Source organism: Anneissia japonica, unplaced genomic scaffold, assembly GCF_011630105.1.
Source record: "Anneissia japonica isolate Jap-2015-1 unplaced genomic scaffold, ASM1163010v1 scaffold2834_len698180_cov181, whole genome shotgun sequence".
Classification (NCBI taxonomy): Eukaryota; Metazoa; Echinodermata; class Crinoidea; order Comatulida; family Comatulidae; genus Anneissia; species Anneissia japonica.
Window position 1 is genome coordinate 200,226 of NW_022704877.1, and position 14,535 is coordinate 214,760.

General features: G+C 35.3%; 1 protein-coding gene and 1 long non-coding RNA gene across 2 annotated transcripts; both read left to right on the forward strand.

Moving 5' to 3' along the window:
- The first annotated feature begins 6,725 nt into the window (after positions 1–6,725).
- On the forward strand, positions 6,726–8,969 carry LOC117104797. Its single transcript, XR_004444822.1, has 3 exons — positions 6,726–6,939; positions 8,307–8,414; positions 8,899–8,969. It is a non-coding gene; the product is annotated as an uncharacterized LOC117104797 (long non-coding RNA).
- A 2,915-nt stretch (positions 8,970–11,884) lies between these two features.
- Positions 11,885–12,693, forward strand: LOC117104827 (T-complex protein 1 subunit delta-like; the record flags this gene model as incomplete). Its single annotated transcript, XM_033245667.1, is given in 2 exon segments — positions 11,885–12,159; positions 12,161–12,693. Coding segments are annotated over 2 exon segments (624 nt in total), but the record flags the coding sequence as incomplete, so codon positions are not given.
- Between the last annotated feature and the right edge of the window lie 1,842 nt (positions 12,694–14,535).

Consider the following 14,535-nt stretch of genomic DNA (forward strand, 5'->3'; position numbering starts at 1 on the left):
TATGCTGATTTTTGCTCCTGCAGTACGCGTTTAATTAATTACACATCAGCAGTACAGTACGGATATGATGAATAACTATTGGGTTAAAAAGAACTTGTTTGTAATGTTATTTTGATAGACTTTCATTAAAGAAATAAACATTTCAGCATTCGAGAGAATACAGTCACTGATGTCCTTTTTGGTCGGGGCATGCAGACAGGTAAAATCGTGCGATGATTTCATAACTAGGCTAGGCTACGGCCTAGTAGTATTAGGAGGAGGCCTGGGCCATTGGCGGCTCAAGGATTTAATTTATGGGGGGCTAAGGTGTACGACTGGGGGAGGGCTAAGTATTTATGGGTGTAACTATGGCATGCAGTGTTATCTGAGGACCGAAGCCCAGAGCCGGGGGTGGGTATGGGAGGGGGTCCTCCCAAAACGAGATTTAAAAACAAAAATTGGGACTTCTAGATGGCCGGAAATGGCTGGGATGGGAAAACTAGGCCTATTTTTTTTTGGTCCGACTGCCCGACAAGCTTTGGCCGATGGGGGTGGGGGGCTTGACCAGACCGATGGAGGGCTTAAGCCCATGCCCCCTTTTTTGTTTTGTTTTCTTGCAGGCAGTTTGTGTAGGACTATTCCTGTGGAGTACTCTCAAACTCAGAATGAAATTACAGGCATAATTGTAACAAAAACAGTTATTTATCACCCATACAAAGTTTGTTCAACTTGTGTTGGCACATAATCTGTATTTCTGTGTAATTCACCAATCTTATATCCACTAAATATGGTAATAACATACACAGTACAGTCCACCCTCCAATTCGGGACCATTTTGTGTACCTGTAATTTGGGGCGGACTTGGGTGATTATTCTCAAATTAAAAACCTCTAAACAGAGACAACAGCATAGAAGTGGTCTCCAAACAGCATAATTAGAAGGTAACCCTGAAACCACTTAGTGAAGACCGAAGCTAAAAGTGGTCGCCAAAAGACAACATAGGACAACCATTTATTTATTTCAAAGAAACTGTTGTTTGCTTTTTAAAAGTTTTTTCACCTACTTGAAACTTTTGAAAGACACATCAGGCCCGTAGCCAGATCATTTCAAGGGGGGTTCTCTGGGCGTGGGGTCCAGGGCACTGCCTAAGGGCCCCGGTGGGGTCGGGGCGAAGCCCCCGAAGCCAGAGCAGTTTTTGTGTTTAATGGGTCTATATAATGTTATAAAACAGTTATGTTTTTAAAAAGATCTATGTAATAAAAGGTGGTAATATAATAAAATTGGAAAATATTTTCTGATGAGAATTGGCATGTTTTAATCACACCGAAAGACAAAAAAAAAAAAAAACCTCATCGCACAATCAATATAAATATACTCAGCATAATTTACAAAGAATTATGTACTTATTATTATAAAATATAAAACATTTAAGAAGTTTTGTCTTGTATTAACTTAAATAATGAATCTTCCAGTAGGCCTATATAAAAAATAGAGTTACCTGTTACAAAATAAAGTAGAAGCTGAACTTCTTCTTGACTCTCATCTTGTATACTGAAAATAATAGTACTATTTTTACTACATAGCTAAAAAAGCACAAATATTGTCATTACTACAACTGACAGGGCCATCGTTAAATTAAGTCAGATCCCAAAATAGAGCATCATATTGAATACGTCATCTGACATCATGGGAACCTAAACTTTAATTACAATTATTTGTTTACTAGGCCTAATTCGAAATTATAGTTTTAAGACTTTAACCAAATACATACTGATTGATATTAGCTGAGATTTGATACACATTTCAGAATTAATAATCGTTTTTAGTATCTTACTGAATATTTATTGTCTACCAAATGAAATTTTAATTATATATGAATCTTTAGAAATACAATTTCTACAATATTAATCTTGTTTTTATATAGATAAATGTTCGATAAATACTATCTTTCATAAAACAAACGAAATTCAGCACGTCTATTTTCATTCCAATCAATTACATTTGAAACAGGTGCACTGACGTCATCGTCGAATCCCAGGACTTTCGACGGCAAAGCTGGCCTGCTTGCCTAGTTCCCAGGCCAACCAATAATAATTAACAAAATGTATTATTTTTTAAAAATATACTGTAGGCCTATGGCGCATCCTTTTACAATAAAAGCCTAGGCCTACGTCAAACTGTACTTAAGCCTAGGACTACACTAGTTTGATGTCGTCGGGGTATAATTCTGTCTCTAAATGCAGCGTGACCACTAGGAAAAATCAAAATTCAAGATTGGGTCTAAAAAATCCCAAGATTGCTTTTTAAAAACCCAAGATTCGCAAAAATATTAGTATATACATAAACTTCATTTAAAAGTCCTTCATTTTAAAGCTTTTTCAATGAATTATATACTGTACAGTATTTTGTACTGTAGCCTTAACGAAGTGTCTGGATTTTTGAGACCAGAAACTCGTTCGCTTTGGGCCATACTATTCGAAAGTCTACTCTGTGCGTTTGTGGAAAATCCTTTTTGGTGACTAAAACGTGATATCCTTTCTTCTGGCATTGTATGTTAGCCAAGAGTTTGAAGTTTGTGCGCAATTTCACCCATTCGATATTAACAAAGTCAGTACTTCACACACATTAGGCCTATGGCCTTATTATATAAAGGGGCATAATCGATCTTTTCAGAGTGCTAATTGATCTGTCAATTTTATACCAGGGGCCTACAGTATTGCATAGGAGTATTTAACAATAAGAAAAATGGGGAAAACAGTTTCCTTTGAAATTTACTTAAGCGAGTGTGTATGAAACCGGGTCTATGGCAACTATACTTTGATACTACGTCTAGAAGTGTAGAGATACGGACCCTATCATTAAAAACTGTTGAATTCTAAATGATTGCAAGATGACCAAGCATATGAATGAATCAGTCTAAAATGATATTCAAAGATATTATACAGCTAACCGCTAATGTTTGTTTTGCCTGTCTATTACACACCGTCACTCACAAATGTATGCAAAAATTGGTCGTAAAATTTGACAAGTTGACCATTAAAATCTATTGTAAATATTTATTTAAATCCGTACACCGATTTTGTTTCAAGTTGTTTGTTTTCAATACTATAGCTGTCTCTTTACAATGACATTGTTTTGAAATTGTACTGTATAACACTCCAAAATTTGTTTTATGGGCAAACAGCAGAAGGCTCTAAATTTTTACAAGTTGACCAAGCGTGTTGCTGCAGCATTATTGTTCAGTTACGATCACTATTCAGGCAGAGAGCAGCAGGCTGATAATTTGTTTTTCCCACAGCTATTTAGATGTCGTTGGTAACTTTTTTTTTTATATTGTGAGTATAAATATTCTCTAGTGTATATACTGTAGATAAGAATTGTAGATAAATAATGCACATAAAATCAATTGTCGATGGAGAACGGTGTCAGTCATCAGTCCCATATTAATAGTACCGATATTTTGAATACTCCTCTTCCGCGAATTGTTTTATTGACAGTGACTCATCTAAATCTTATATAATCACTTTAACATTTAATAATCGAAATAGTTCACCATATCGTAAAAGTTTGAATTCCCACCCAATTTGTTTGGTGATCCTCAGTGTATGTTATGTTAATGAAACATGTCATACTGTACAACAAGGGAATGTGTATTACAAAATGGCAGTACGTATTTTTTAGATTTTGACGCACTCCGTTCTGTTGTGTGTGTCTGCTGTTGAAAACAAACTTCCTAATTTTGTGACTCGCTATGATGACTGAGATGGACCATGTTGATTTATTAATAATATGTTGTTTTGGATGGAAAAAAGTAGAGTCAATTTCCCAAAAATGCTCCATCAGCAAATAGTTTAGTGTGCGCTATGGACAGTTATGGCTATGGAATTTACTAACCACACAATCCACAATCATTAAGTCGCAAAACTTTAGCTTTGGTGGGTTAAGTCGCAAAACTTTATCTTCGTTTGGTGGCGCCATTTACTCTAGGTAGACAGAGACCGGTTTCGTTACCGGTTGGTACATTTCTTACATTCAGACAAAGGCCAGTGAAAGGTTTTATCAATGCTTGCCATCCTTATGTGAGCTATCGTAAAGTCATGGTTTGCCGGAGTTGCGTTCAATTTTAAATCTCCGAACTTCTGAAGCTGAGATATTCTATGAATGTAGGCTTGTATCGCAGGCTACAATTTAAAATCGGGTGACCAAATAATGAATTAGGTGCTAAATTTTGATTTAATGCTGGGTAAGTTAAAAACAGACATTCCGTCCGAGTGGGACTCATTCAAAAATTCGAGGGGGTTCACTAGAAAACAGGGGGGTTTGCTAGAAAAGGGGGGTTCGCCCGAACCATAAAAACCCCCCCTGGCTACGGGCCTACACATCATTAAAAAAAAATCTGAACAGCGTACTGTAAACATAAAATTTACACTTTATTTCGCATGAAGATAGATGTTATTTTCTTTTGTGTACTTGGCCTAACCATATGTTCCGAATCTTCAATAAGTTCTTTTTTAGGCGTACGGCAAGATATGTATTTATGGAAAAAATATAACTTTTTTTCTATCAATCAGCAGTGGCCATTTCCACCCTGGATCTCCTGGATCTCAATGTTTATTAAATTGTATGCACCATAATATAAATTAACTTATATGCTTGAGAATAATAAAAACTGGCCTATTTTTAGTCATAAATTTGTATATACAATTTGATCCATTTTTGAGCTTAGAAACTCAATGGATTGACTTAAATCCTCCTCTAGCTTCTTCATTTGAGTAAAAATGGTATTCACTTTGCACTGAAACTCCGAAATGGCAGATTATGTACATAACAATGAATTTATTATTACAGCAAACTGTTTTGTTCGTGAACCATTTTGTTTGTGATGTGTTGGATAAAACCATATTATCTGCTGACTGCACTAAAATATTTTTGCCTTATTGCCCTATGATATGTACCAAAACAAATAAAAACATTTATTTGACAGAGTTTGGCCCATTGATTTTGGTATAGCCCATTTTATCGGATTTATTTAGAAACAAGGCCGCCAACTTCTCCCAGCTCACTGAAATACTTCCAGCAGCTTAGATCATGAGCAGCTGGCTAGTTTTACACCCAGTGGATAGCACTGCTAGACCTCTGCTATAGCAGCAGTAGACAACAGATACGATCATGCTAATTACTGTAATTACTGTGTATGTAAACACTGAAATAGTTTTTTAAAGACTTAGACTTGTTTTTAATATTATAAACATTTCGTGTATTTTTCTGTTTTAAAATATTTGTGCTCGTTAGTAATTTAGTTTTATCGTTGATTTAATCCATGATGGTAACTACGTAGAGCATCTGAAAGTCCCCCAGTGGTAGATGCCAGGTTATCGGAAATTTTCATTTCAAATTTCGCAAAAATAGTCTATAGATCTGTTTCATTCAAAGTGATATATTGAATTACTCATTGTTCATTTATTCAATTCAAATTCTGCCATTCACATCACATATAGTAGTTCATAGAAACTGTTGGTGTATTCATAGTTTCCTCCATTGTATATTGGGCAGAATTTTTTTTTTTTCTGTGCTATTTGTTTTCACTTTAGTTGTCAATGTTTATCCTGGGATGAAGGCCAATTAGCATAAAATTTGCATATAAACCGCACCAATCCCCTTCACCATTTGAGGCATAAACAGCATTTCAATGCCATTACCAGTCTGTTACCTGTTCAAAGCTGATTTTATTTTTGCGGTGGCATACCACGCCACCCCCCTCCCCCCTATTGAAAATGTTCAGAGCAAAAAAAACATGCTCACAGAGATAAAAATCACCACATATCACCTTATTGTGAGAGCTGGCCTTCCCTTCCCTTACCTAATCATTGTGTGTTACCACTTCATCTTCATTCTCCCATTAGCCCTCTTTTCCATTTCAAGACTCCTAAGTGGCCTCCCCCCACCCCACCTTTATTTTTGTGCTAAAAATTTTATATCCAATTTTCAGGGAGCAGCTTAGTTCAGTCAGCAAAACTGGTGGCAGCCACAGTGTGTGCGCTGAACCATGGAGCTTAAGTATTCTAGATCCCCAATTCAATTCTAACGCTGCTTTCAAGTGTTCTGTTGAGGGGCTGAAATTGAAGGTTTTAATAGCATAAGGTCTTTTGCAAGGTGCATTTAAACTGTTGGTCCTGTGTACAGTATGCCCCATGTGCATGTTAAAAACATCCCAGTGTACAGCCAAATTTACTACCAGTAAGACCCCACTGGAAATAAGTCTGCATACTTTTGTGGGTTATCTATTTTTGTTGTAGGCCCTAAACTGAAACAAAAATTATGCAAGGCACGCTTTCGTCTTCTGCAGTAAATGTCGATTACAGAAAGTGCAGTAAACAATTCAGTTTTTATTTTTTATTTTTAGAAAGATATATATTTCTGTACCCATTCTTGATGTTGGACTTATCACAAGAGTATGAATAAATAAATATTTCTGTGAACGTCGGTGATCATATAGTAACGGGTTTCCAAACCAGCTCCTATGATGTTGAATTGTCATAAGAATATGAATAAATTGTAATAGAGAGAAAGTATTTGTAATATTCAGTATATATAACTGTGGCACATTTATTGATGTGTTAATAGTTTTGTTGTCCAAAAGTCCAATCCAATCCAAAAAAACTATTTGAATGTGATGGTTTTCATTGATCAGAGGATTATTAATTTACCCTCTCAACTTTATTTACTTTTTCCATTGCAGCCAAAAAAATAACTTGAGTTCAAGGGGACGAAAAGATGGGCAGGAAATCCTAGAGCATTTCAATGATGAATACAGCAGAAATGGAGTGGCTGATGAAATGTCTACCATGTTACCATGGTTTCCCAGCAACACAGGGAGGCAGTCACTCACTGAGCCACTGCAGTGACAACTGTAGGCCAGGACAAAGCCACTGCAACCTACCCAAACCAGCAGCCTCAATGGTAAGGTTAACATCCATCTTTCTGCTCTTAAAACATCTCTACAGTATGTGCATCCTTTCCTTTGCATGTTTAGTGGACTTCGGCTGCATTCACAGCAGAGCTGGACTGAAATTCGGACCAAATTTCTGATGCGCTGAATGCCAGAATCACGATTCTTACATACTGATTCGATTTTGTGATTGATTCGATAGGCTTTCGGATCCAAAAATTTGGATTGGGTGTAAATGCACCTTATAAATTCATGTTGGTGTTGTGTTGTTGAAGTTTTATGAAATACGCCATTCTGTTGAACTGTAACTCTACAAAATGTTATACATGTTACAAGAGTGATAAAGATTTTGCTTAACTTTTAGTCACAAAGTACGCAACCTCTGCACAGTTCTCGATGCCTAAATGAATCTCAAAGACCACATTTCTGGAATCTCAAATACTTCATTTTTCTAACATCATAACATTGGGTGAATTGGGAAATACCTGACTGAAGGGGCTACAGAAAACTTAATTCATGTATTTGTAACTTCACGTATCGATATGGGGAATTCACTTTTGTACGGACTTCCTACCTTTCAAATCAATTGACTCACCCGCTTACAAAACATTGCAGCAAGAATTATCAAACGTGTTTAAGCCTAGAGATCATATTACCCCCTTTTTAAAGCAATTACATTGGCTGCCCATACATGATAGAATCGTTTTAAAGATTCTTACCAATGTTTATCGGACAAAAACTGGTACTGCTCCAGCCTACATTTCAAATCTACTTATACCGCTCAAACCAATGCGTGAGAGTCTACGATCAAACAACAAAAATTTGCTCTATGAACCACGCACACACAACAACTGGGGAAAACATTCTTTTGCATCCGCTGCACCACACTTATGGAATCTGTTACCGGATAACATTAAACAGAGTACTTCCCTCAGCATATTTAAGAATCAGCTTAAGACGTTTTTGTTCACTTCATCATTACGATAATTACACACTAAATTTAATATTGTACTTTTAGGCATAGATTAAGTTTAGGCCACTCTTGTAAGGGCAGCGGTGTGGGACCCCTTTTAAGGGGCAGCCCATAAATGGAAACGTGAGACATTCCTTCCCTCCGTGAGTCTTAGGAGTTGCTAATTAGGAATATCTGCCTTGGGCAAGCAAAGGCACACTCGTGAAGCCTCCCCCACCAGGGATACGGTTGTTATTATTATTATTTTTTTCGTAGTTAAGATTACAAACTGTTTAACAACTCTCTTGACTTCTGTTTTGCGCCATGAGCATTTTTGATGGATACTGGCGCATTATAAATGTTCACTATTACTATTATTATTATTATCAATTAATGATTTAACTTTAAGGTCTTAATATCTTTCAGTATAATAATGATCATAAGTGTCTAGAGTACAGTTACTCTGTTGCTGAACACTGAATAATGTGTACAGAGCCTATTGGCAATTCCATTATTTTCTTTCATGCTCGAAGGGTAAGTTTCAGACAATTTTTCATATATCTGTTGCCTTCACTTTGTCCTTTAACAATTTTACCCCAAAATTTAATCATCTTCCTTAGACCAATGTGTACCACTCCACTGAATTATATGATGATCCATTCATTAGTTTTTCGAAAATGCTTCTAACAAACTTACAGACAGAATACAGATATCTTTCTTGGCAGAGGTATTTGCCAAGAAATGTTGTCTGAACATGAAAAATCAGTGATAAATGGTACCAAACACTCAATTAATTAAAAGAAAGTAAAATCCATCATAATATTTAAGTGCTAAACTATATCAAATCCCTATTTCCCCTGGAACAATATTAACAATCCTGTGCTTAGAACTCCTGAAGTTAATTTGTGAGATGTTAGAACTTTTCATTCCATTGTCGACTTGATTACAGTATATCATGTAATTATGAATAAAAGTATAAATGTAATATATTTGACTTTTAAACATTTTTGTCATACAGGATCGAAGAAATAGGCGTACAATGGGGATGGCAAAAAAAAACTGCATATTGCAAGAAGCAAATAAAGGTACGCCTGCCAATTCTCCCGCATAATGTATGAGTCTTGCGCTTAATGTGTGAATCTCGCGCATAAGCATTTACTTTTTACATATTGCGCCTATGTAATGTAATTGGGTGTGTGTATTGTTCTTCTTGTTGGGGTAGACTATGCTCATTCTAGCTTTGCCTGTAGAGGTACTTCTTTAAACCCTGCTGATATGTAAAGCTTAAAGGCCTTTTTATACTTCAACGATAACGTCGTAGTAGCAACGATTTTATCGTTTGTCTATGATTATGACGTCATCTGATTTTATTTGTTAAAATAATTTGTTATTGCATACACGATAAATCGTTATAGAATCGTCCTAGCGTAAAAACTTCTCTTATTTCTTTTGTTTTCTATATGAACAATCGCTTTTTATCATTTTTATCATTTCGTTGAAGTTTAAACAGGCCTTTACTCAGAGAGAGTATACTGTTTTTGTACTATGTGTACTTTATTCACTACTACTATATACTATATACAATATTTACAAGTTGTTTGACGTGGTGTTGCCTTCAAGACATCAAAAGGAAGCCTCTTTTCGATCAAGATTATGCTTGCTTTCTTAAGATACCACTTTGGTTGTGGTGGTTATTCTCATTGGTTGAGGGATGTCACCTTACCCTAATCATTTGATCATTACATCACTCTTGGGAGTTTCTGTTGGTCAGATAATATCCAGGGTTCCAAAACTTTGGAAGGTAAAACTGATACTTAATTGATGGTTCTGTTTACGAAGTTGGTTTTATAAATAGGTGAGAACTGGCAATTCATAAAGATCCAACTATTAGTCTAAATTATGTAACTCTTGAAAACTTGACCACATCACGCTAAAGCTTGTGTTGTCACATTAAGATATAACAGGTGCTGTCTCTTATACACATCTAGATGTGTATAAGAGACAGCTGATTCGATTTTGTGATTGATTCGATAGGCTTTCGGATCCAAAAATTTGGATTGGGTGTAAATGCACCTTATAAATTCATGTTGGTGTTGTGTTGTTGAAGTTTTATGAAATACGCCATTCTGTTGAACTGTAACTCTACAAAATGTTATACATGTTACAAGAGCAATTTAAATCAAACCTCTGCATTGAAGATTATTTTTGCATTCTTAAAAATCCAATTCATATCATTATGTTTACCAAAGCAAGAACTGGTATTCTAGCCTGTCTCTTATACACATCTAGATGTGTATAAGAGACAGACTTTAATCTAAATTATATATATTTGTACTCAGTTGTGTATTTTGAATGACTTTTATTCAGTTTTTTAAGTATTTTTGACAGATGTTATATCTGTCACTACTTGGAAAACCAAAATACAGTATACAATCCACAATAACAGTTGGTTCTCCCTGATTAATTTATTTAGCATCTGCATATGCATCACATGAATTGTATTGGTTAATTTACAAACTGTTATTAAAGTAAAATTGCCAAAAACTTGTGATCATATGGACATAATAAAACTGCACCTTTGTGTTTTGAATGTACCTAATATTTTATGCTCTGTATAATATTATGTCCATTCCGTTTAGTAAAATTATATTTGGTATCCAGGGTGGATCAAAGATTTTTCATTAGATGGCTTCCAAAAGCTCCAGATGGTTTGAACCAACACCAAAATAGACATATTGGGCCTCTCCCCCCCCCCCCCAATTACATCATGGGTGTGGTTCATAAACCATTTCGGAAGCTTAAAATAAAAGTATAGACCAACTTCCTTATTTCACAGTCATGAAAATAAACATAATTATGTTGATAAACTGTTTGGAGAGGGGGGAGGGAAAATGGGCTAATACTTGTTTAGCACCCCCTGCCCCTGTCACAGCCCAACCTGTTTAGAAAGTGCAATATACAAAATTTATTTCTCCCTTCAACTAAATGACATTTCCTCTGTTCTTTTGCATAGATAGTTTTTTTTTCTTTTGTTGACCAAAGGTCATTTATTCACAATCAGATATTCATTATACATTATAGTTATATTACAGTATTTCTTGATGAATGTATGCAAGACAAGGGTTTTTTAAAATTTTTTTACCCCACTTGTTGATTGAAGGTCATTAAATTACAAGTTTTTGTTTAGACTATAAAATGTAGACAAGAATTAAGTCATTGGCATGGAAACCCATTAACTGATACACAAGTTTCTTTGACTACATTTAGATATAATAATCATAGAAATGCCACTCTTAACACATTTTGCAATAGCTTCAATCACTTTACAACAATGAAAGACCCAGTTGATAATTGTGACTTAAACCTAAGTTTTTTTCATATAGATATGTACCGGTATTGATCAGTTTTTTATATTAAACTACACCAATTTTTAAAATTTGCTTTCCACCAGTTATAGGAAAGATTGTCGGAATATAATCCTCTTGGACCATTATTTTAAAGTCATATATACTGTATATTATAAGCATGGATCTTATTAATAGGTCCATGTTATAAGTAAAGGCTGAAACATGTGTCTTTGGGGTGCAAATAGGACACCATTTCCATATGCAACCATCAGCTTGTTAGCATGATGATGAGAGGTATTAAAAGGCATTTTTGATACGGTTACCAAGAACATTCCCCATTATAAGAACTTGTTCAAGTCTAAAGTTTTAGGGGGAATTTGTAAAATAGTTGCCAAGGACATTCCCCATTTCTTCGGGGAATTTATGTGGAGGCTACCAAGGACATTCCCCATAATAGAGGAACGTGTTCAAATTTTGAAATCAGGAGAATTTCTGAAAAGACTATCAAGGTCATTCCCCATTATAGTAAGAACTTCCTCCATTTTAAGGACTTGTTCGAATCTGAGATCTTAGTGGGAATACAGTATGTGAAAAGTGAGAAGATTAACAAGTGAATGACTACACCCAGATGTTCTACATGAAGGACATGCTTAAATCTTGGACCTCGTTAAAAAGATTAATAAAGCTGGTGCATTGTGCTGCTCGTTCAGAAGTCTACTAATCGTTGCAGTCAATAATCTTGCCCTTCACTTTTTAGCACAAAATGTAGATTGTGGTGATATCAAGGATATTGAGCTATCAGACCTGAAGTTTATCTACAAGAGTATTGGATGCAAACCTGTTACTAGTGTTGATCACTTTCTACCTGAAACGCTTGCACATTATGTACTTGTAGAAGAAGTCGTTGCCGGAACCAGAAAGGCTGTTAAATTTAACCTGGTAAGGCAGTATAACAGTTTTAGTGAGCGGCTCTAATAAGCTGGTAATAGAAGAGGCAGAGAAATCAATTCATAATGCCTTGTGCGTCATCCGTTGTCTCATCAAAAACAAGGCACTCATAGCCAGAGGCGGAGCACCCGAGATCGAGGTTGCCTACTGTTTGATGAAATACTCAAGAACCATATCCTATATGGAAGCTTACTGTGTAAGGGCTTTTGCAGAGGCCATGATAGTGATTCCTTCAACTCTGGCAGAGAATACAGGACTTAACCCCTTCTCAGTAGTCACAGTTCTCAGAAACCGACATGCCCATGGTGAAACTGCTGTGGGCATCAATGTTTGAAAGATGTTACCAATACATGTTTGTTTTATTTTTTATTTTAGCCATATTTAAAGAGGGTCGACTAATGTTCTTAACAGAATTCAAACACATTTGAGAATTTGTGAAAAGTTTATCTAGATATTCCCCATCATAAGAGCTTGTTTGAATCTGAAGCAATAGGGGGCATATGCGAGAAGTTTACCAAGGACATTTCCTTTTATAAAAACTTGTGCGCATTAGGAGTTTAGGGGGCTGTCTCTTATACACATCTAGATGTGTATAAGAGACAGCATATTACTCTTTACTGTCTTTATCAATTTTAATTGAAATGATCATAATGACAATTTCCAAGATGGCGTTCATCTTGGCGGAGAAAATGGTTATTTTTGTGAGATTATTATTATATTATTATTATTATTATTATTATTATTATTATTATCATTATTATAATTATCATTACTATTAGTATTATTGTACAAAATACAATCTCATCAAAGCAATCACATATAGAATATATATAAGTATTATTATTTTAAGAGTAGTATTATGCTTATTTATTATTTTTGAAATCATTAATAATATTATGTATATATTACTGTATTGTATTTTTGTTATTTCAAAATTACATTTTAATATTAGAATGAATTACATTGTTCGTACTGTTATATAATAATATTATTTATAATATGTTTATTACCACTATTGATATCATTACCGTATTATCATCATCCGTCATCATCGTCCTCATCTTCATCACGTCCTTATCAATCATCTATCGTCGTTATCATCATCCTCATAATCTTCATCCTCCTCGTCCATCATTTTCTTCATCATCATCCTCATCATCATATTCATCCATCATCCTCATCATCATCAATGGCATAGCCAGCTATTGGCACAGTTGGGACAGTCCTACACCATTTTTCCAATGGGTCCACAGAAACATGGTCCACATTTTTAAAAAAAAGGTCCAAATTATGTAATTTTATGCATAAAATGGATCCATATACCTTATATTTAGTTAAATATGGGTAAGATTTAAGAAAATGGGTCCAGATATTTCATATTTTTGCGTAAAATGGGTCCACATTGTTTGAATTTACACATAAAGTGGGCTCGCTCTGATATTGTCCCACACCGTTTGAAAATCCTGGCCATGGCATTGATCCTCATCCATCCTCGTCACCCTCATCACCATCCTCACCAATCATTGTTAACATCATCACCATCACCTTCATCCTACTAATCATCCTCATCCATCATCATCCTTATTCTCATCATCATCAACCTCATCCTTATTCTACTTATCATCATCACTCATTCATCATCATAGTCCTCATTATCATTATCATTATCATCCTCATCATCATCCTCATTACAATCATCGTCTATTATCATCATCCTCATTACAATCATCATCTATCATCACCATCCATCATCATCCTTGTCCTCATCATCAACCACATCATAATCATCATTATTAATCATCATTATCAATCATCATCATCATCATCATGAGGATGATAATGAAGAGGATGAGGACGGCAAGAATGAAGATGTGGATGAGGGGTAGACGGGATGTTTATCATCATTCGTCATCATTAACCTTATCAACATCATTCTCATCAATCATCCTCATCATTATCACGATCACCCTCATCAACGACCATTATCATCAATCATAATCATCATCATCCTTATTTTCATCATCATCAAACTCCTAATCCTTCTCATTATCATCATTATCCTCACCATCATTATCCTCACCATCCTTATCAGCATCATTTTCTTCTTCATCATCATCCATCATTAATTATCATCTACCTCATCCTCATCAGCCGCATCTTCCTCCTCATCATCATACTTATATCTTAATCATCATAATCATAATCATCATTACCATCATCCTCATTATTATCATCATCATCATCATCATCATCATTACCATCATCATTTTCATCATTATCCTCTTCATCACCAGTCACTACCATCATCATGAGGATGATGAAGATGAGGACGACGAGAATGAAGATAAGGACAAGGGTGA